Source organism: Cucumis melo, chromosome 12, assembly GCF_025177605.1.
Source record: "Cucumis melo cultivar AY chromosome 12, USDA_Cmelo_AY_1.0, whole genome shotgun sequence".
NCBI classification, from domain to species: domain Eukaryota; kingdom Viridiplantae; phylum Streptophyta; class Magnoliopsida; order Cucurbitales; family Cucurbitaceae; genus Cucumis; species Cucumis melo.
This window is the reverse complement of record NC_066868.1, coordinates 4,137,345-4,159,558: the sequence shown is the minus strand read 5'-3', so window position 1 is coordinate 4,159,558 and position 22,214 is coordinate 4,137,345. Positions and strand designations below refer to the sequence as shown.

The following is a 22,214-nucleotide window of genomic DNA, read 5'->3' as shown; positions in this document are numbered from 1 at the left end:
TTTTTTTACTTTTATAATTTGCTATTTTGTTAAGCTCTAAGTGGTGTATTTTTTTCAATGTACATGTGTAATCTAGACCATAAATGTGAAAACATCACGGTGACATGTTTGAAAACAATTATATCTTTTGTCACATTACTATCACTCAAGTTGAAGGGGTGTGTTTTCATGTATGAGTGGTTTGTTCATAAATATGAATCATCAATATCTAAAAATGAACATATGTTTGAATGGACAACCAGATCTTTTGCATTTAAAAATTTCTAAAATTTCTATTTCGACTTTTCTTTTCAAGTAGTTAAAACTACCCGGGTAAAGTAATGTAAAAACTATTTGATATATTAGTTAGATTTTTCCTTAACTTTTGTCTTGAAGTACCACTACTAACATAAACTACAACTTACGTGACGTTGTATGCTATGGACCGAATTACTAATGGAATATAAGAGTGAGAAATTTGTACATGATCTTCTTTAAAATATATTTATGATTGGTGCCCCGCTCCTTACAAACTTATGGTATATCACTTTTTGCTTATGTTATAACCATCACATCTTTTTTAACATATCGCATTAGAGATGGTCATCGTGAACTATAGCCTTTTTTTTAGTACAATAGAGGAGAAACAAAAGAACACTAAAAACAAAGCAAATCAAAATGAATGGTAGGATACACCCAAAGAGGATGGTCTTCGAGCCACATGGCAAAATTTTCAAAACGACAAGCATGGGAAGCTAGGCCATGAGCAACCAAATTCCAATGATGGCTAGTCCAAAGTTAGCCCATAATAGAACCACTGAAATAGAAATCTCAAATAGAATCAATGAAAGTCTTAACCTTGTTCGCACATTTAGAATTTCCAACCAAAAGATTTCATAGAACTTTTGAATCAGTTTCGACTCATAACTAGGAGATGTCAGCCTCATAGCATATGAAATATCATAAACATGGCAATAGCTTTAGCAATCTCCACAGAACTTATCATAAAAAATGACTCTTCAAAGCAAGTATAACCTCACCGTTCAAATTCTGAAGGATAGCTCCAATGCCCACATCACTATTCAAGACAACAACGTCAAAAATCACCTCATACAAACCAAGGGGAGGGGATGACCAACAAGAGGTCTCCTCAATGATATTAAGAAAACTAGCCACATTTGCTCGAACCAACACAAATTATCAACCAATAGATTGTAGCCTAACACGATGACGTTTTTATCACAATTTTATCACTTTTGTTGTGTTTTCCTTTTTCTCAGTCAATAATCTTTTAGTTGTGAAAAATGAATATTGTGACAAGACTACATGATCATCCTAACATGATAAGTTATAAGATGTTTGTTATGTTTTCCCATTTTCCTGAAAATTTGTTAGATTTTTTTATGAGAAAGAAGATCACAATAGAGATGACCTCATTAAGCTAGGATGATACACACAATCATTCCTAACATGATACGTTAAAAGATGTGATAGTAAATTATGACATAAGCAAAATGTTATATATCATAAGTGGTAAGAAGCAAGTCATCTATTATAAACATCCTCCAAAAAGAGTCGTCTATACAAAAACCTTCGATAAGCTTACATGAGTTAAAAAGTCATTTTTGTATGAGATTCTTTTACAAATGTATTAAAGAGATCTGACATGTTTATAAGCTACATAGTCTAAATCCTTAAATAATAAACTTTTATGATACAAATTAAATTGTTATATATTTAAGAGTATGTAAACAAAATTATTACAAAACTGAAATATATAGATTAAATCATTCCATTCATTCATAAAAGTTAGAAAAGAACAAAAAGTGATTTAAAAATAGAAATTTTAATTTTCCCAAATTCCATTAATTAGCACTACTAACCAATAAAAAGAAAAAAAATTCTTCTATACTCCGAATGTGAAAAGATTTTAATCTTGATTAAGAAATACTTTTTCACCAATAGAAATTGGTCAAACAACTGCCATCTTTAATTAGGAAAAGTAATTAAGAATCTCACCAATAATAATGAAATTATCAATATGTTGCCAAAAAAAATCAATCTTCCCTTCATGTTTTTTCAAGAGATCCCTTCCTTCTTGAAAATGTAGTTCACTGCTTCTTCAACGCTGTCAACTACCTGCACAACAACAGCGTCGGAATTTGCTAAGCGTTTTTAATACTAACAATTAAGTACTTCCTCTACAGGAGTATTTTAAAGTGCTTTCAAGTATTTTTAAAATTTCCTTGGTCATTGTTCTTATACAACAAAATACTAAAAATATACAACCATCATAGATTGACTTAGTGGTAACAAAGAATCACATGTTTATAATAAAAAACATGGAGGGAACGAGCTCAATCTATGATGGTTATCTATCAAGAATTTAATATCTAATGATTTTTTTTGGCACTCAACTGGTATAGAGACCGACAAGTTATATAAAGCGATCCGAGCTACAAGAACATGTACATACATAATACGAGAATTCCACTGCATTGAAGATCTACTTGGTGCTCTAATGAGGCAAAAACATTTTTCATCTGCTCAAACACTATAAACCCTAAATCCAAACTCTACTTGAAAACATTTTCTTTCCTAACAGTTAAAAAAAAAAGTATATCTGGGTTTAGTTTCTATTTAATCCTTAGGCTACAAAAAGTTACACTTTTAGTCCTTAAATTTTGAGTTTAATTTCAGTTTAATCCCTAGCTTTGAAAATGTTACATATTTATAGTTATGATTTGAGTTTAGTTTCAATATGGTCTCTAAGATATTGGAACCAAAAATATATTTTTAAGAGAGAAAATTTAGGTTGGAGAGAAATGTTTAACCTACCAGATCAGCTGGATACTTATCATGATTTTCTTTTCCCTTAAAAACCCCTGTTCTAGTCATGATAGAAAACCAAGGACTTCCAGCCTGAATTACAAAAATATCAAAAGTCTATTCAGTAAGCAACAGAAAATGGGTAAGTATAAAACGCAAGTGGTTTCTTCTTTGCCAGTGAAGAATAAGATCACCTAACCTGAATTGCACCATTGATATCGACAGAAGGATTATCCCCTATCATATATAGTGTCTTGAAGTGATGAGTTTCAGCATTCGCATCCACCTTGTTTTGATGAATTGATGACACTAGTTTAAGTACAGATTCTGCATTGTGAAATACGAGTGGATTTGGTTTGCCATAGCACGTACACTGCAAGGCATGAGGGTGAATCCTGCATTATCACTTTCAAGTTTTAACTATCAGATAAAATTTCAATTCTTCTTAGGATTAGGAGGGTTTCTTCACAAATGGAAACTGAATTGGATGCATATTCTTGTTTTGAACAAATGAAACTCCAGCATGATCGAACTAAGTACAAAAAATTGGCAATGACCCGTTCTAATTATCACTTTAATTGCAAGTTTTCTTTGCAAATATTTATGTAGTAGTATAAACTTGTGCCTACAAGTAGACTTACTTCTTTATTCTAAAGTGATTACAAAATTTCTTAACATGAACTTCTATTGGTTAGCGGGACAATTTGCCAACCTTTTTACTTAAAAGGTGGGCAAAAATTTTGACTGCAATCGTTTACTTATGTGATAGCATGAACAACTATCTCAACTACTTCTCTACAGTGATATTTTCCTTACTTATTGTAGATAGACTCTAGTGCAATTCTGAAAGCTCCCATACCAAAACGCTCACAAGGAAAAGCAGCCTGCCTTGAAGAAAACTTAGTTAGTTGCAATAATAGGCCCATAAAAAAAATACAATAAAATGGGAAGTACTAATTAAACCACCGTGGGGGTGGTGGTTAGAAAAGAAGAAAACAGCAAGACTGGAACAGTGGGAAACAATTCTGAAACAATCCATAAGAAAATTACAGGTAGTAACCTGGTATTCAAGGTCATCATGTGCAAAGTACAAGTCCGGTTGGTTCCCAAATTCCCTGCCTGGAAGACCTCCAGTTCTTAAGATATCACAAAGTACCTGATACCATAATTTGACTTCAAATATAGTCCTCCCATATTTAGTCCATATCCACATTTAGAGAGCAGAAAAGCAATGAAATAGGCGAGCATGAGCCAGTAATTCCTACTTACCGCAATTGGTGATAAATTGAAAAAAAAAATTCAGTGATAGCATAACCTAGGCAGGTAGGTGGTTATGGCTAATGGAAGAGAACTTCATACTAAATAGTGAATAGCTTCATACCAAGAACATATTGCATTAAACTAATTGTTTGCTCAAGGTAAAATCAACGTCCTAAATCCTAGGGAGAACTATGGGCTAAGATATGGGCATGCCTACCAAGAATAAGGAGAGTTGGGTAAAACTTTTCAAAGTCAGGTTAGAAACTTTTTGTTTCAAGTAGGTCCAGTATAGATAGGAATTTCTTTCCAGTTTCTATTGCTTGCAATAATCTCGCAAATTCTTGTAAAAAGAGAAATTTTTCTTATTGAAATGTTTTTCCAAGTGGTATCATTTATTTTAACATGTTTTTAGAGGCTAGCATATTATGATGGCAACAACTGTAGTCAACACACAACCCTCGAGACTTATTTGATGGACAGGATGGAGGTTAGCCTCGACAAGGACATTAAGTAGCTTAAGTGGGGGGAGGTTTGTCACAAGGCTGTTTCACAAGATAAGAAACAGTGGGAGGTTCAGCCAGGCATGACACAAGCAAGTCAAGAAAAGGGTATGAAGAGGGACGTTCTTCTGGCGATCGGGAATTCCTTCATTTACCTTTTAGAGAGAAAGGACATTTCCTTTGGTGTGCTAGTGTGCGTGCTGAGATTTGGTATCTATGGGGTGAGAGAAACAAGAGTGTTTAGGAAGGAACTTTTGTGAGGTTTGATGTTTCATGTTTCTCTTTGGACTTTGGTTTCAAAGGTTTTAAAAAAATTAATAAAAGGAAAAGAAGAAAGAATAACACTAGGTGTATGTAGAAAACCCTAGTTCAGGGAGAAAAAACAGCGATATGAGTCTGTTGTATATTTCTCTTATTATCAAAAGAATCCAGGGGGTGGAATAGACATAGGCCATAATGAGCCTTGACAAAAAGGAAATAAACAAGGGTATAAAGACTACACAGATACCCTTAGTATAATTATTTTCAACAGGTCTTTTTGTAATTACTCTCTAGGCAATATTTTACCTAGCTAGAAACCCTTTCTCTAGTGGGGTTCCTTTTTGGAGATTGTATTTTTGAATGCCCTTGTATTCTTTCATTTGTCTCAATGAAAGTTGTTTCTATTAAAAAAAAAAGAAAAAAGAATGAAGAGGGTACTTGTCCAGCAATAGTTGCGTGAGCCTTGTGAGATGGTGTTGTGAGTAACATCCAAATGAGAGGTTTGGGACAGCTGAGAAGAGTGGTTACTAACCTTACGAGGGAACCACACTACGGTGAGGACGGCTGGCTAAGAGATGTCCCACAAACTAGTCCCGCCCAGAGAACCTCTTAGCGCCACCGCGGGCAACGTGAAAAATCTGGTCCTTGCATGTGTCTATTGTGTAGCCTATTTGCGCTATAACAAAGGAGTCCCAAAATCTGTTGAACAAATAGGAAAGTTGACTAAGGGTGGAACCTCTCAGGATGCCCAGACAAGGTAAAGAATTTGTTCAAGTTTTTTTCCCGTGACACCTACCCTCTTCACTCCTTGAAAAGGACATAATAGGAAACGGTATCCCATATCATTATTACAAATTAAGAAGAATAAAAGGACGCAACCAAAAGCTTCATGAATAGATGGATATGCCTTATATGATGTGTTGCAGAAAGAAGGGAACAGAGAGAAGAAAAAATCTTCACTTACTTCAGCTTGTTCTGCACGTTTAAAGAAGTTACATTTTCAAAATACATAAAGGAAGTTGATTATCGCCATTACAGTTAATTATTTAAGCTCGGTAAAATTGGGAAAAAATGATCAATTTTCCCAATAGAGAGCAGAAAGAAAAAAAATGAGATAAAGCTCTATTTATTGCAAGAACACGTCTTGAAAGGTATAAAGGTGAAAGAAACCTGAATATCCCTGCTCCAATCAACAGAATCACTAACGATGAAGGCAGCCTCAACCCTCTCTGAGCAAATTTTCTTCTTCTCGGTTAGATCTGCGATAGTTCTTTCATGATTAGCACCTTTTATAGTCGTCCATTTCTTATATGGTGCCAGAGGATCAATGTTATCAAAGAAGGATGCATATTCATCAATTGAAAGAACATTCCTGAAGAGAAGAGAATGCATAAAGCTCATATAGAAAGGAACAGTTCATCAAGTTGATATGATATAAACAGAATAATCAAACTTTTTCAGAACAGAAGCTTACTGAAATCCATATTCAGACATCACTGCAGCGGGTTCTCCCTTTCCAACAGCAATCACAAGTTTGTTTTCGTATCTGATGCAAAAATTGCAATGTCTTTGATATCAAACTCGTTGGAAGTTAGTTACTTGACCAACCAAAGAGCTGTTATTGCTACTTGAAGTTAGTTCATTACTTTTGAACGAAGTAGACGGACCACACCATGGCTGCTACTGCCTCTATGCAAAATCAGGTAAAATACTTTAAGGTTTGCATTAGTTTTGGACAAAGTAGACCGGACCACACCATGGCTGCTACTGCCTATATGCAAAATCAGGTATAATACTTTAAGGTTTGCATCAACTTCCTATTATTGGACAAGGTAAAATTGTGGATGTGTTTTATGTTAAACCAAACTTATTGTTAGATACCTAGATTAGTATAGGGTTAGGAATATAAGGGTAATTGGATAAGATAGGAAGTTACTAGTTGTTATTGTGTAAGTGTAGTTACTAGGGTGGTTACATCTTGTTATAAATAGAGGGAGGGTAAGTGAGAGGAGGGGGAATCAGTTATTTTGTGAGTGGTTTCTGCAAGTTTCCTTGAGAGAGAAGGAAGTCTTATTTATCTTTGCTCTTAGTTTTCTGCATTGTTCTTACTTTCTGCATTTTATTTCCAGAATTGAGATCATCAATTCTATATTGTAATCGTTGAAGTTCATATCAATACAATACAAACACAATTCCCTAGTGTTCTAACACTTATCTAATATCAATCTTGCATGAAGCAAAAATTTAGTGCCTCCTATTGGCTAAACTCAATCATTAATTATCAGTTTTAACGCTTTTTATGTAAATATTTACATAGGCATTTGAAGCAATCTTTAGATAAATATAACTTCAGCCATTCTATCAAAAAAATTTGGTTTGACTAAAAGATTTCATATTGGCAAATATCTCCATCTGAGAAGAAATCTCACAGATATGGAGAATAAAGAGTGGGCCACTTTATAATCAATTTTAGAGACTTTTTCTGCCTTATTCTTCATTTGAAAGCTCGGCCACTGGCCAGTGGCTACTCATGCATCAACGCCTTTGACAAGTTCCAAACAAGATCCCTATAGCTTTATATATATGTCCCAAATGTTGCCCTATGTGCTTCTCCAATGCTGAAACACGTCCTTTTTAGGAGCTGTGCTTTTGCAACAATATGCTGGAATTATTTACAAAGCGCCTTTGTTTGGAAATTCCTACGACCAGGTGATATCAGAGTTATATCTCTATTTCTAGTGGGTCATTCCTTCAAAAAGGACAAAATCCTTTGGCTTTGTCATGTTTGTGCTTTATTTTGTAAACTTTGGTCAGAACGTAATGCTCGCATCTCCATGGAGAAAACTTACTGTAGTTATTTCATTGAACCCACACCTCTTTGAGCATCTCTTCGAGCAGATTATGTCCTGCTTGTAATCATAGTCTAGCTACCTCTTTAATCAATGGAGGTTTTTTTGTAATTCTTATCCCTTTCTATGTATTCCATTTCATCATATCAACCAAGGATAGCATTTCTCTATCCGATAAATAAAATAAATAATCTTCAGGCATTTTAAATTATCAATACATGTGTCAAATGGGGTTTGAACATTCATCTGAGTGGTAGAAAATAAATGGAACAGACACAAATTCCCATCAGATCTAACTATACCTGTTCACTAGGTGTTTAAATGGTGAATGGCCCTGAACAACCTGTTCAAAATCCAAATGAAAGGATTTCACACAATAAACTAAGTATAGTGGGAAATTCCTTGGAGTAAGCAGAGCAATGGATCAAAACTATTCTGGGTTTAAAAAAAAGAAAGAAAAAAGAGTATCTTACCTGTAAAGGTGATATATTGACGCCTAAAACTTCACTCAAATCTGAGGCTCTCTTGGATTCACGAAATCCTCCGCCTGGAGAAGTAACCAAAACTAGAGCTGAATACATAATTGTGTCTGAACAGAGTCCTACTAGCAATCCATATGTAAATTCAACCGAAAAATTTCTAGAGACTGTACTGCTTCACTCATTGAAATAAGTATAGACCAAGCTACTTTTGATTATAGAAAAATGCATTATTGCTAATAAGAAAGACAAAGAAAAGAAACGACTTCAAAACTCTTGTAAAAAGATCAGAATGGTATCAAGATCAAAAACTTCTAAAACAATCGAGGACAAGTTCATTTACAAGCCATTTACCCACTATTGCAAAGAAAATGCCATGATCAATGATATGATGCAATTAACTATTTGACAAACAGATAAAAATAAAATATATATAAATTGGTAGCATTCAATATCATCAGTCATTCTATAACTATTACACCACCAAATTAAACAATGATATCATTGAACAACCCCTAGTTAATTCCAGCACATCAAATTAAAAACTAGAATAAGATAAAAGAAATTACCATTTGTCAAGAAGATAAAAGGAACCATTAATACACCTGCCAAAAACAAACAAAGATACATTACAAGAGAGGAAGAGAAAAAACAAACATTTCAACGTAGTTGGGCTACAAAAACAAAGAAAACATGCCAGAATCATCGTATAACTTTCTGAGAGCTTGTGGAGAGCCTCCAATGGGAGCATCGCCCCGGAGAAGCACACCATCAATGTCGAATGCAATGCCAAACGTAGGTCTGGAAAATAAGAACGTAAATCACAACAGAATCAGTCGTTTTTTTTTTTTTTTTTTGTCTCAATCAAGTGACAACAGAAAGATTGGATTCACAAAGAAAGAGATTAAGTAAGAACCTGGAGAATTGAGATGAAATTTGTGAGAACGAACGCAAGAAAATGGAGGGAAATGGCGATATACGGGCTCTGCTTCTGCTCCGCAGCTGCTTTGTGAGGAGACGGAAGCTCATTCTGTAGTCGTATTGGCAAAAGTTTTGATTTTGAAACTTCTGAAGCTCGAGCGAGAGAGTATACAAAATCGTGTTTTATATAGTAGATTTCAAAGGTGTCCTAAACTTCTCTAACAACAAATTTAATTTTTTTTTTTTATAGAAAACATATTAGAAGCAGGAGATAAACTAAATGTAACGAAGGTCCTCCCAAAACGGCCGACACCCTATTCGAAAAAGGTCTATGTCGTTGCAAAGACACCAACAACCTTATTACAACTCTTATGCAAAAAGAAAACTTCACAACCTTCATATGTGCAGCAAAGAAAATAATATTTTTAACAATATTCAACGTCTTAAGTAAATTAACACTCCGACTCCTTTGTTATTTAATTTTGTTTTAACTCCGCAATAGTAATATATTAAGGTTATATCGTCAGAATTTTTTTCGAAGATTGTCAATGCATCTACTTTAATCTTCCGTCGTGTAAAATTAATATCTCAATATGAAATATATACACTTTAAAAAATTAATGTATGAACGGTTAAAATTTAAACTATATGGCAAAATTTAACTTTCAAGAAATGAAATTAGAATGGTAAATTTCACATCGATATATAGACATCTTAACCTAAGAATATAAATAGCTATTTGTTATTTTTTTAAAAAATTTAAAGTTGGGAGGTTAATTATTGAAATTAAAAGTAGAATTTGAATGTGATGTGACGTTGATTAAAAAATTAGTGATGTGTTAAAGTTGCAAGTTTCAATTAAAAAATTTTATATTAATTTTTTCCTCCCATTATAATGGAGACAAAATTGTGTTGGGGCAATTAGTTAAAAATGTTGGGGCATGTTTGATTGAGAAAATCTATAAACATAAATTTGAAAACAATGAATTTTAAAAAGAAAAAAAAAATAAGAGTTTTGTTTCTAAGTATAAATTGTAAAGTAGCTGCAGTTACCATTAAATATTAGTTTATATTAAATTATTTAGAACATGTTTTATATTTAAAAAATTGTAAAACTATTATTTCTAATATTATATATTTACCAACAAAAGATACGTTCATGGCACGTATAATCTATAGCTTTAGATTATGATAAGCATTGCATGTATATGTTTAGGTTATGCTAAGTTTAAAGATACGAAATTTAAAATGTAATAGAATTAGATATACATGGGAAGAAATTACAATAATTAGATTAAAATATAAAAAATTAAATATAAGACTACATATATCAAAAAAGAATTTTTTTATAAACAATATTTTTTTTGTACAATTTGAATATAATTTATTGTTATCCTTCATTGAAATTTCTCTAGATGGTGCAACATAAAGTTGTCATAAGAAAACATATCTTTCATGAAGATATATTTTAATGTTAGGAATTGTTTGTCCTTGTGCTTTATTAATTGTCATTGCAAAATGAATCGTAAATTGTTTTCTCTTTGAACTTAAATGGATATCTATTGTCATTTAGTGGGCTTAATGGTATTCGTGGAAGAAAAACTTGTTTTCCTGATCACCTATTGCTATTTCAGCATGTATAATATTTTTGTTAAATAATCGATATATCAATTATGTCCCATTACACAATCCATTTGATGGATCCAAATTTTTCAATAACAACAATGGTAGAGAAAAAAAATCAAGAAAGCCTTTTATGTGGTAGAAAAAATTATTACTAAAACTTTTCAACTTTACAGTTTTAAATATGTATTGTTAATTAGAATTAATAAGATATTTAACTTTTACTTAATTTCTAAAACGTAAATGAGAAACTATTTGCATTCCAACTCTTCACATCCTACGTACTTTAATTCCACTAAACTTAATTATAATTAATTTAAAAAGTAATGGGTAAATGAAAAATCATTTGCATTCAACTTTTTATGCATACTTTAATTCCACTAAACTTTTAACTATAATTAATTCAAAAAGTAGTGGGAAAGGGTAAAAATAAATTTACCATAAAACCAAAAAGTGATTTGGAACATAGAACTAAACTTAAGGATATAATTGAGAGAAAAAAATTTCTTCACATTTGTAACGCCCCAAATTTTCGAGGTAAATTCTATCATTTTGTGCAATTTTTTTTTTAATTTAAAATTTTGGTGTAAGTTCTCGGTTTCCTTCGAAGAGGATAGAAAAAGAAATTTAGGGATACGAATTTCTTTAAATTTAATATTTTGTAAATTGATATAATAATAATAATATAATATTAATTATATTATTATTAATATTATTTATTATTATTATTATTATTTAATATTAATATAATTATTATTATTTAACATTAATAATATATTATTATTTAATATTATATTTGTTTTTATATTATTTTTATTATTTAATATTAATAATATTATTTTTATTATTATTATTATTATTATTATATATTTATTTTTTTAAAAGAACACTAACCCTAGCGCGCGCCGCCCCCCCCCCCCCCCCCGACATCTCCTTCTTCTTCTCCTGCGTTCTTCAACCGACCAACCCAGCCGCCGCCTTGCATCCATTTTCTCCTCCGTCCGCGCGTCCTCGCCCGCCTTCCAACCACACACAGCCATCTCTCCATCCATTTCTCTCCGTTCTCTATCCCCGTCTCCGTCGTTGCCTCCGTCTCAGCGTTGAGTAGCAGTCGCGGCTACCCCCCCATTTCTGATCTCCTCTCGGGCTCACGGGCCAGCCACCGGCGTACGCCCCTCCGTCGGTCGTCCGCCGCGTTGAAGCAGAGCCGGTCGTTGAACTCCTCCAAACTGCGGAGCGTCCCCGTCGTCGAACGCCCGAAGACCGTCACTCGTGGTTACCCCGGTTTCAAGCTGACCCGACCCGAGAACCCGCATCAAATCTGACCCGCAATTCAAGCCGCAAATCCAAGCTGAGCCGAGCCGCGAGCCGAGCCGCGAGTCGAGTTGAGCTGAGCTGCGAGCCGAGCCAAGCCGAGTTGAGCCGTGAGCCGCGAGCCGCGAGCCGAGAGCCAAGCTGAACTAAGTCGAGCCGAGCCGAGCCGAGCCGATCACCTCCAAGCCAAGCCGAGCTCCCTGTTCACCGAGCCACCTAAGCCTTCCTTCCTCCACTTCGGGTCACGGTGAGTCTTCGGTAAGGATTGCTTTTGATGAATTTCCTCATGGTGCTATAACTGATACGAGTTTAGATGTTGGAGTAAGACATGGTCCTACTTTTCGTTCCTTGAAGGTATTAGGGAGTTGACGCTCAAATTCTCGGGTTTCGTGGCGGGCTTATTTGGAGATAGTTTTCCTTTTCTCAGGTAAGTCAACAGATGTTGCTTAGGACCATTTAAAAATGACTTTTACTAGTATCATCGTTTAAAACCCTTGTGTTTTCGTTTAGGTGATCCGTTGAGTGTGGGCTCGATCGAGGGGCATAACCAAGTGTCAGGTAAGGGATTTTCTACTACTGGACCTCGGATCGAGGCTGGAAACGTAGTAATCCACAGGGGATTACACGTTAGTAACTGTACTGAATGAATTGATGCATGTTTGACTATTAAGTATCGCTGTTATGCTTTTGTCTGATGTAACGGTAATGTGACCGCTAGTAGTAGCTTGTGTGCCATCGGTTGTAAGGAGTTGTTTACGGATAGACACCGATGCCCGGATGTTCTGTATATTGTAGTTATGTAATGGGCTACGTTGTGGACTAGAATTGTATGTCGATGAACTTTAAAGTCTTAAGGTTAGGTATGTGGTAGTCTATTGTCTGGATATTGATCATGGAGTTATGTCGTGGAAGGACTATGGGTCTGATTCTGATTTGACTGGTTGACTGGATCTAAAGAATATCACAATGATGTGTGAATTGGATACGCATGTAGCAATTGAGGCTATGGTTGTTTAAACCTATACTCTCTGACTGACGAAGTCTATGACGAGATTGCAATATGAACGTTGTCGGAGCGTGATTGTCATAGACAATTTAGTACGAACTGAGGGGTAACGGTTAGCTTCATCTATGGGGTAGTGTACCTTACTGATAGGTGTATCCTTCGGGATCACCAGACTGATACGTGCATCCTTCGGGATCACTAGACTGATACGTGTATCCTTCGGGATCACTGGACTGATATGTGCATCCTTCGGGATCACCAGACTGATAGGTGTATCATTTGGGGTCACTAGACTAATACGTGCATCCTTCGAGATCACGAGACTAATATGTGCGTTCTACGGAACCACTAGACTGTTTACGTAGGGTACCCCTGAATAGGAAGTTAACGGTTGTTCCCTAACGGGCCCAGTAGTGGGTCCCTTACTGGGTATATTTTTTACTCACCCTTTTTCCTCTTTGACTTTTCAGGTAAAGGCACAGTGAGGGGCAGACCGACGAGGGGTAAGAAGGATGCGTGAAGGCCATATGGACGCGTCTGGTTTTCTTTATGCTTCCGCTGATGTATTTTGTTACTCGTTATTTCCATTGTCCGGTCGAATCATGTTTTGTAACGACCCAACTCCTTATACTGAATCGAAGTCATTACTCAATATAGAACAAGTGGTTTAAGTCATAAAATTTATTAAAATGCATACGGTTTAAGAAATTTCATTTATGAAAAATTAAACAAGGTAGCCATGCAAAAAGAAAAGTGTAAATGCGTTCTGAAGTCCTACTCGGGCCCTATCTACATAAAAGATGGTAAGTAATGAAAAGTACTCAAACTCAAATGGAAAGTCTGAAATAAAGATAAGCGGAAGCGGTAGTCCCTATGGCCCTTCACGGTCTCACTTCGGGTCGCTCGCCAGCTTGCCCTTGCCCTTGCCTCGTCCTCTACCTGAAAACATAAAATGGAGAGAGTGAGTATAAAAATACTCAGTAAGGGACCCACTACTAGTCCCACTAGGTGCCTGTTAACTTCCTGTTAGAGTCCTGATAACTGGTACCCAATCTCTGGCACGTTCCCGAACACGTGCAATCATGCGCTCCCGTAGGAACGTAGCTCTGGTCTTCGGTGCCCCGGGGGACACCTAGGACAGTCGGGATGCGAGGACCCCGTCGAGTCACTCGAGTCATATCTATATCCATGCTAGACTGGTGTCCCGTCGGACCACACAGTCCTCAATAGGTGGTGATCCCGAAGGACACCCATGCAGGTACGACTCTAACAGATTAAGCTAACAGGTACCCCCAATTTCAGTATACATACACATGGCATCAGCATATAACATGTCACATAAATCCTCTCTACACTCTCCGTCCCGACATTCGTCGTAGCCATAACAGCTCTTGCCACACATAACAGGCTATAGTATAACTATGTCGTCATTTGCATCATACTAACATTTATCTCAGACAACGTACTGTCTAATTCTTAACATGAAAAGTCGGGGCATACATGGTCTCATACTTCTAAACATGAAGCTAGTAGTAGAATCTCTTACCTGGAGATCTACTTGTCGAGTCCTAACCGCGAGGCAGTACGCTTTCCAAGCGACGAAGTCCTAACTGTTTAATATGCCAAAATTCGTAATTAGGTCGCCAACGACTATCGGTTCAAGACTCATTTGAAATAACTTACCCTAGAGAGGTTGCAGTGCTCGAGCCCCCCCTGCTGAAGAATTCCCGCGCTGCAGCAATTACTTGGTCCAAGACGTCCCTTAAGGAAAATAACTTAATTTTAGTCCCAAATTAATTTAATTGACGTCCGAAGCATGGAGTCTTACTGGGAAATGCCACAATAATTAATTAAATTACCAAAATTTAGGTGGATGGAGCCAATTTGGTCTTGGCGGCTCGGCTGGAAGAAGACAGGGACCGGCTCGGCTTGGCGCAGGCGCAGCTCGGCTCGGTACAGGAAGCTACGCGTGCGGCTCGGCTTGCAACAGGGAGGAGATGCGGCTCGGCTACGCGGAAACGCGCGGCGCGGCTTCCCACACGGACGCGGCTCACACGCGGAGAGGGCTGGACGCGGCGCGGCTTCAGTTTCGGCTTCGGGCGCGCGGACGTGGAGCGGCTCCGGGTTCGTTCGTCGGCTGGAGGCACGCGTGGCGGATCGGCTTCGAGTGGCGGCTGCGGGAGACGGCTGTGCGCGGATCGAAGCGGCTCCCTTCGGCTCGATCGGAGCGGCGCGGCTGGCTGAACTTCTCAGATCGACGCGGCGCGGCGAGCTTCGGCTGCACGGATCGGCTTGATCGAAGCGACGCGACGCGGCTCGGCTATCCTCCTGATCGGAGCGGCGCGGCGTCGGCTGTCCTCCTTAGGTCGAAGCGGCGCGGCGAGTTCCGGCTCGGCTGGCGGCTGCGGATTCGGCTGCAGACGCGCGGAGGATGGTTCGGCTTCCACTCGGCTTGCAGACGCGCGGTGGATCGACTTTGGCGCTTGCTTGAAGCTGGCGGCGTGCGGCGGCGCGGAGAGTGGCGGCGGCTAGGGTTTTCTCCTCTTTTTTTTTCTTCTTTGGGGAGATGAGGAGTCTCACGTCTCCCAATGCCTCTTTTTAAAATAATTTCCACAAAATGATAAAAGAATTTAATAGCCCCCTTTTTCTCTCTCCACCCTTGACCCTTTCCAAGGCAAATAATTACTTTGCCACTCCATTAATTGACTAATTTACCCCTAACTTCAATAATTAATATAAAAAGAAAAAAAACAACTTTAGTTTAATAAGAATAATATTAACCACACTTAATATTAATATTAATGGTCAAAACAACAAAAGAAAACCGAAATTGTTGGGCGTTACATGTTTAGAATATTTGGTTGTGATTTTGTTGTTGATGAGATGAGTACTGTATTTTGGAACTCTCGTGATTTTGATTTAAAATAGGGCCCGAAACTGTTTTGTTTGTATTATATCTAAAACGTTTTTAATGAATCGTAACTGGTCCTTTATGAGTATGTGTTATGTGGTCGAGTCTTGGTACTGAGTAGTGACCTCAGCTTAGTCCGAAAAGTTGGGTCGTTACAACATTGAGGCTTTTATATATACTATAGATAAATAAGACAAATTGAATTTTTTTGTTCCTATAGTTTTGAAAAAGTTAAAATTTAGGTTTTATGGCTAGTTAGAATTTACTCCTATGATTTCATAAAAGTTCCCTTACGTAGGACTATAGATGAAGCTATATTAAACCATAGGAACTAAAGTCTAAATTTTAAAGGGACATTTGCAAAAATAGTAAAAAAAATTCTATAATAATAGAGTTCATGTCACTATATTTTTTAAATTTCAAAAGTAACAAATTTAAAAGCGGATAATCCTCTGATAGCATTCTGATAACCCATCAATAGTCGTCTAGCTATCTGATAGTCGTATGATATCATTAATTACTTGTCATATTTGTCATATTCACAATATGCAAAAAGAAAAGGTGCTATTAGTTATTTTTTTCTAATTTTTTTGTCATCTGATGCAATTTTCCAATTTTAAAACCATATGAACCAACTTGTAGGGGGTGTTTGGTGCGTAGGTACATAATTAAATTCCTGGAAATTGAATGTCTGTGGGCTTATTTGATGGGGTTCTGATGCCTAGAAATTATAAATGTCTGTGTTTGGGGTGTAGAATTTGGGAATCTGGATTTCTAATGCCTATACTTATGTGTTGATTTTGAATTCATAAGTTTAGCCAATATGTTTTTTTTTCTTTTGTGAATTACACATCCTAAATTTATCATGTATGAAAATTTTAATTGATTTTTTTTTTCATATTTTGTACTTCTAATTCTTTTTCTTAACTCGATTGATTTTTCATCACAATAATGTAAAAATAAAAATTTTAATATTCAATAACAATAATTTTGATTACACAGTTGCATTAACATGAATGGTATAATTATGAATATTACAAACAATTTATAAAATATAATAAGTCGAATGGTGTTTAAGAAAGTTGCAATTGCAGATTAAAAGGGATTTAATAGGTTTCAAAATAAGAATAACTGAAATGATCATGCAAAAACGAAAGTCGAGTAGAGTTACTTTTAGCTATTGTTATGGTTATGATGCGCATGCAACGTAGTTTAAACCATTTTTATCAAAAGAGTTTAAATAAAAATGAGTTGTTTTATACACTTTTCTCTTAAATCAATCCAATAATTTTTAAGTCTTTTAGTTAAATGTTATTAAATTAAAAATAAATCATGGTACATATGATATATATTTAGATTTTTACCATGTTACCAATATATTAATATTTGATTTGTATATACTTGAGATCACAATGGATAGTTCATCAATTTTCCCTAGGAAAAACTATAACAATGATCACCGAGGGTTGGTGTTCAGAGTTGGTTGTCGCGCCGACAGAGTCGTCAGAAATGACATCTGATAGTCGCTCGACAATGATCACTGAGGGTGGTGTTCAGACTTGGCCGACAAATTTTCTAGATTGAATTAGAAAAAAAAAGGTAATTGATGGGCTTGAATAGTGTTTATTATTTAAACCCATTGGAAAGAGTGTAAGAAGTCTTGGTAAAGACAGTTGTTGATTAGTGGTAAAGATGGTCAACGATGGGCAATGTTTAATTAAGAGTTGGTTGGTCGTCGATTATCATGACAATCGATCGTCAAGTGTCATGGCTATTGGTCATTGACCATCATGACAAAAGGCATAACATCGATAATTAACGATAACGATTGATCGCTGTCGATCAAGATGTTCACTTAACGACAGGAACGTCCAAAGTTGTAGGTCACCAACGATCAAAATAGTTGGGATCAATAATCGACAGTCAAGAGGATAGGAAGGCGATAGTCAAGATGATCCGGAGTCGACAGTTAAGATGATCGATCGTCGTAACCGTCGATCGATCATGGTTGGTCATTATGGTTAATCTTTAAGTTGGCTAATGTTTGTTGTTAACGGTCATCAGTGTTCAATGGTAAGAGGTTGAAGTGAATTTCTTTTTTAAAACATACGACATTCAATAAAATAAAATAAAAACATATTCCAAGTTTCTTAATCCCAAGAATTTTATTCCAATGATTTAAACATGGGTTTGGTTTCAAATGCCAAATCCCCCTAATTCCAAACCCATGGTCAAACATTCTCGTAATTTTATTAGACCAAATTTGAAATTGAGACTCATTTATAATATATTACATAATAAATATTTTAATCTTTTAAAAATAGAATCGAGTAATAACATGACATATGCTATATTTCAAATTGTTTGAGTTTATAAAAATGTTGGTTTCGAAATTTACACCGTTTGAATTATCGAATCTGAAAACAATTTTCAAAAATAGAATTTAGATTGTCTACCAAACACATTGAACGAATCCGAAAACAAATAAAATCAAAATTGCAAACCAAACAAATCATTAACACTCCATTAAAAGATACACTTGTGAAAGTTTGGGATTTAAATGGATACAATTTCTGTTCACAAATCTACAGTATTCATAGTTAAAACTAAAACATACGCCTAAAAAGCAAGAAACAAAACAAAAATTGGTTTCTAAAAGACTTTCAAGTTGAAATTTCTTAAAGCTATCCTTATTGAAGTCCCTGCCTCTTAACAAACAGACAAAATCACCTTTGCATATTGATAACAGTAAATCCATTGGCAACATGAACTTTCCATCTCAAAAAACAAAACTGTATGTTTTTGGTATTAAACATTAGCAACAATATCAGGAAGAGCAAACCATTACATTTTACATCTGTTTTTTTCTCTTCCTGTAATAGTCACAAATTTCACTTCCTAGTATATTAGAAAAACATAGGTAAACAAGCTCGATCCAAAGGCCATGGAAGACGCTGCCTTTTTTATGTCACACCAGCCTTCACTGGACGCAAGATTCCAGAAGGTGAATATAGATCCCTTTTAATCCCTGATAAATGAATCTTTTCCATGATTATATACAAGAATTATTTGTTACCAATCTTGTTGCCAACTTACCGCTCGCTGACACGACATGAATTCACACTACTATACTCGATTAATCTTCAAAACAAGATCAACTCTTTAATCAAGACCCAATAAACTGAGAAGCAAAATGTTTGAAACTAAATGTGATTTGGATTGAACTTGATAGACTCCCTCCATATAAGTTCTTTTATGTCTTCTTCATCCAAGGATGCCTGTTCAAAATCGAAGTTGAAAGGAGAAGGGCAGGTTGGTTCTTCATTGATCTCATGAAGACTTACTATATACGGGTGATTCATGGCCTCCTCGACTTGTAAACACAATAAGAAATACATCGCATATCAAAAAAATGTAGGAAAGAGGGAAAAGAGGTTCTTTAAGTAATGTTATAGATGCAAAGGTAGGTGCATTACTAGTTATTCTCTTGCTTGGATCAAAGAGTAGCATCCTCTCTGCGAGATCAACTGCCAGTGGAGGAAGATCTGGGAACTTTTCGATCAGCGGTTGTTTTGGGAAATGAGGAAGTTGCTTAACATACTTCCTTGCGTTATCACTTCTAAGAAACCCGAGATCTGAATCATCAGGTGAACCTAGCAACTGTTTTTGAGGAAATGATAAAGAAATAATTCCATCAAAAAAACATCACAAATCTATAGTTGCAACCCATACAAATAATAATTCAGGTAGTTTATGAAAATAACGATTGTAAAAAACAATAAGATCACCTCAGTGCCACATGCATACTTTTAAACTTTTAAACAGCAGGAAGAAACTTGGAAGACAATGATTAAGTAATAACTACCTCAGTTATAAGCCCCAATTGCTGCACATAGTCTTTACCAGGGAACAATGGTTCCCTCCTAAGAATTTCCATGAGAATACATCCAACCGACCAAATATCTATCGCTGCAGTGTATTCAGAAGTGTTGAGTAGTAGCTCAGGGGCTCGATACCATCGTGTTACAACATATTCCGTCATGAAATCTGTCTCTGATGTTGTTCTTGCTAACCCAAAGTCACAAATCTTGAGGTCACAATTTGCATTAAGGAGCAGGTTGCTTGGTTTAAGATCTCGGTGCAAGACATTTGCAGAATGTAAATACTTCAAACCTCGCAGTAATTGGTATAAGAAGTACTGTCCAAACAATAAAAACAGTAAAAGGCTTAACGGGATACATATTCTCTAACCAAACATAAAGATCATTCAAACTGTTTCAGATTGTTGCTCCAACAAATGTATACTCCAAAGAGTGCCTTTTCATAAATATTACGACAGACTTTTCCGAATATCTCATTTGAGGGTAACAGTTTCTATGTAAACCTCAGTTATAGCACGATAAGTATCCATTACCTGACAGTGATCGTCTGTCAAATCCTGGGAAGAGCGAATGATCTGGTGTAGGTCAGTGTCCATTAATTCATACACAATATACACATCATTGAATTTCTCCTTATCTGGTGGTGGAATAATATCTTTGATTTTTATAATCTGAGAAGAAGAAAAAGGAGATCATTATGCTTAAATTACAAAATAATATAAGCCCCCCAGTATCACTCTTCCATGGATTATATCAGCAACTTTGCAATCATTCCTTCAACAAACACCAAAGCTCCGTTTGGTAACCATTAAGTTTTTGGAATTAATTCTCTAAATACCCTTTTCGTCCCTAAATTTACTGCTTTATTATCTACTATTCTATCAATGTTTCAAACACTAAATCAAGTTCAATCAAGTTCTGAAAGCTAAAAGAGTAACTTTTAAAAACTTGTTTTTAGAATCTAGCTAAGAATCAAACCTTTTTTTTTATTATCCAAATAAAGTGAAAACCGCGAGAGAAAATAGGCTCAATTTTTTTTTTTTAAAAAAAAAAAAGAGTACCAAAGCCCTAAGAAAATCTGTTAATGACAAAAAACTAAAAATAAATAAATAAAGTACAGCTGAAGTAGAAACAAGGCTTTTACAAGCTTAAGAATTCAACAATAAGCTTCACAGAATAGCAACAAGAAATTCTCTTCCCTATAAAAGTAATAATCCACACGTTTTGCCTCATTAATTAAACACAAATATCCAGCAGTTATTAAGAACTAATCATAACGATAAATATATGTTAAATATTGCAAAATCTACACTCAAATGAAGAAATTAAACAAAGGAAACAAGGATAAGCATGAAACAGAGAATCAGTTAAGATAAATACATTGTCATGATCCATATGGCAAAGCAGTTTAATCTCTCGAAGCGTCCTCTTAGCATCAATCCTATTATCAAAAGCATTCCCAATCTTCTTAATCGCAACCTCTTCTTTTGTCTCAGAATTAGTCGTACAACTGAACAAGAAAATCATCAAAATCTTAGCAAATAACGAAACATCCATCAAGATAGAGAAAATGGGCATGACTGAAAACAACCATTCAACATGGGAATTTAAACGTATTAACAAAAAATCAAAGAAACCCCCAAATCGAAACACTTCTATCAGCAGCAGAAATGGGGAATCAAGAAACAGAACAGAGAATTACCAAACATAAAGAGAGAAAATGGGCATGACAGAAAACAACCAACGTGGGAATTTAAACATGTTACCAAAAAAATAAAAAATAAAAACCCAAATCGAAATACTTAAATCAACAGCAGAAATGGTGAATTAAGAATCAGAACAGAGAGTTACCAAACACAAATAGAGAAAATGGGCATGACTGAAAACAACCCAACAGGAGAATTTAAACAAGTTACCAAAAAAATCAAAGAAAACCCATGTAGAAATAAACAGAACAAGAACTGAAACGACAAAAATCAGCAGCAGAAACTGGGGAATGAAGAATAAGAAGAAAGATGAATTACCAAACAATGCCGTAAGCACCACGTCCAACAGGTTGAATTGAAGGGGAGTATTTGGCGGAGACCTCGAAGAAGCTGCCAAGAACATTGTAGAGTAAGTATTTAGAGTCGTAAGTGGGAGTACCTTTGATATCCATGGCGGAAGAAGAATCATTCTCCATGTTGTTGTTGTTGTTGATGGGTATGGAAATGGGGTGAAGAAGGAAGAAGAAATGAAGGTTTTGTTGTCAGTGATAATGGCGGAAGAGAGAGAGAGTTATAAAGAAAGGGTTTGGTTTGGGATTGATGGAAGGAAGACGGAGAAGGAGAAAAAGTGTAATCGCCATCTCATCTGGAATTTTTACTTTGCGCGTCTTTCATGTTTTCAAACTTTGAAATTT

General features: G+C 35.7%; 2 protein-coding genes across 4 annotated transcripts; both read right to left on the bottom strand.

Moving 5' to 3' along the window:
- Positions 1–420: 420 nt before the first annotated feature.
- On the bottom strand, positions 421–9,428 carry LOC103502938 (uncharacterized protein YKR070W). Of its 3 annotated transcripts, XR_007815864.1 has the most exons (14): positions 9,074–9,428; positions 8,855–8,958; positions 8,727–8,762; positions 8,152–8,225; positions 7,981–8,021; positions 6,304–6,375; positions 6,000–6,201; positions 3,869–3,964; positions 3,625–3,692; positions 3,008–3,203; positions 2,818–2,901; positions 1,999–2,118; positions 1,020–1,057; positions 421–796 (listed from the first exon to the last, which is right to left on the bottom strand). XR_007815864.1 is itself a non-coding variant. In XM_008467064.2 (12 exons), the coding sequence occupies exons 1-12, from the start codon at positions 9,184–9,186 to the stop codon at positions 2,059–2,061; spliced, it is 1,146 nt and encodes a 381-aa protein (XP_008465286.2). In that variant the 5' UTR covers positions 9,187–9,428; the 3' UTR covers positions 1,898–2,058. The 3 variants fall into 3 exon arrangements, 1 of the variants encoding a protein (XP_008465286.2); XR_540689.3 differs by lacking the exon at positions 1,020–1,057; XM_008467064.2 differs by lacking the exons at positions 421–796; positions 1,020–1,057 and having other exon boundaries at positions 1,898–2,118.
- A 9,213-nt stretch (positions 9,429–18,641) lies between these two features.
- Positions 18,642–22,200, bottom strand: LOC103502937 (mitogen-activated protein kinase homolog NTF6). The gene is made up of 6 exons (XM_008467063.2): positions 21,838–22,200; positions 21,194–21,323; positions 20,347–20,484; positions 19,798–20,130; positions 19,409–19,592; positions 18,642–19,305 (listed from the first exon to the last, which is right to left on the bottom strand). The coding sequence occupies exons 1-6, from the start codon at positions 21,993–21,995 to the stop codon at positions 19,136–19,138; spliced, it is 1,113 nt and encodes a 370-aa protein (XP_008465285.2). The 5' UTR covers positions 21,996–22,200; the 3' UTR covers positions 18,642–19,135.
- Between the last annotated feature and the right edge of the window lie 14 nt (positions 22,201–22,214).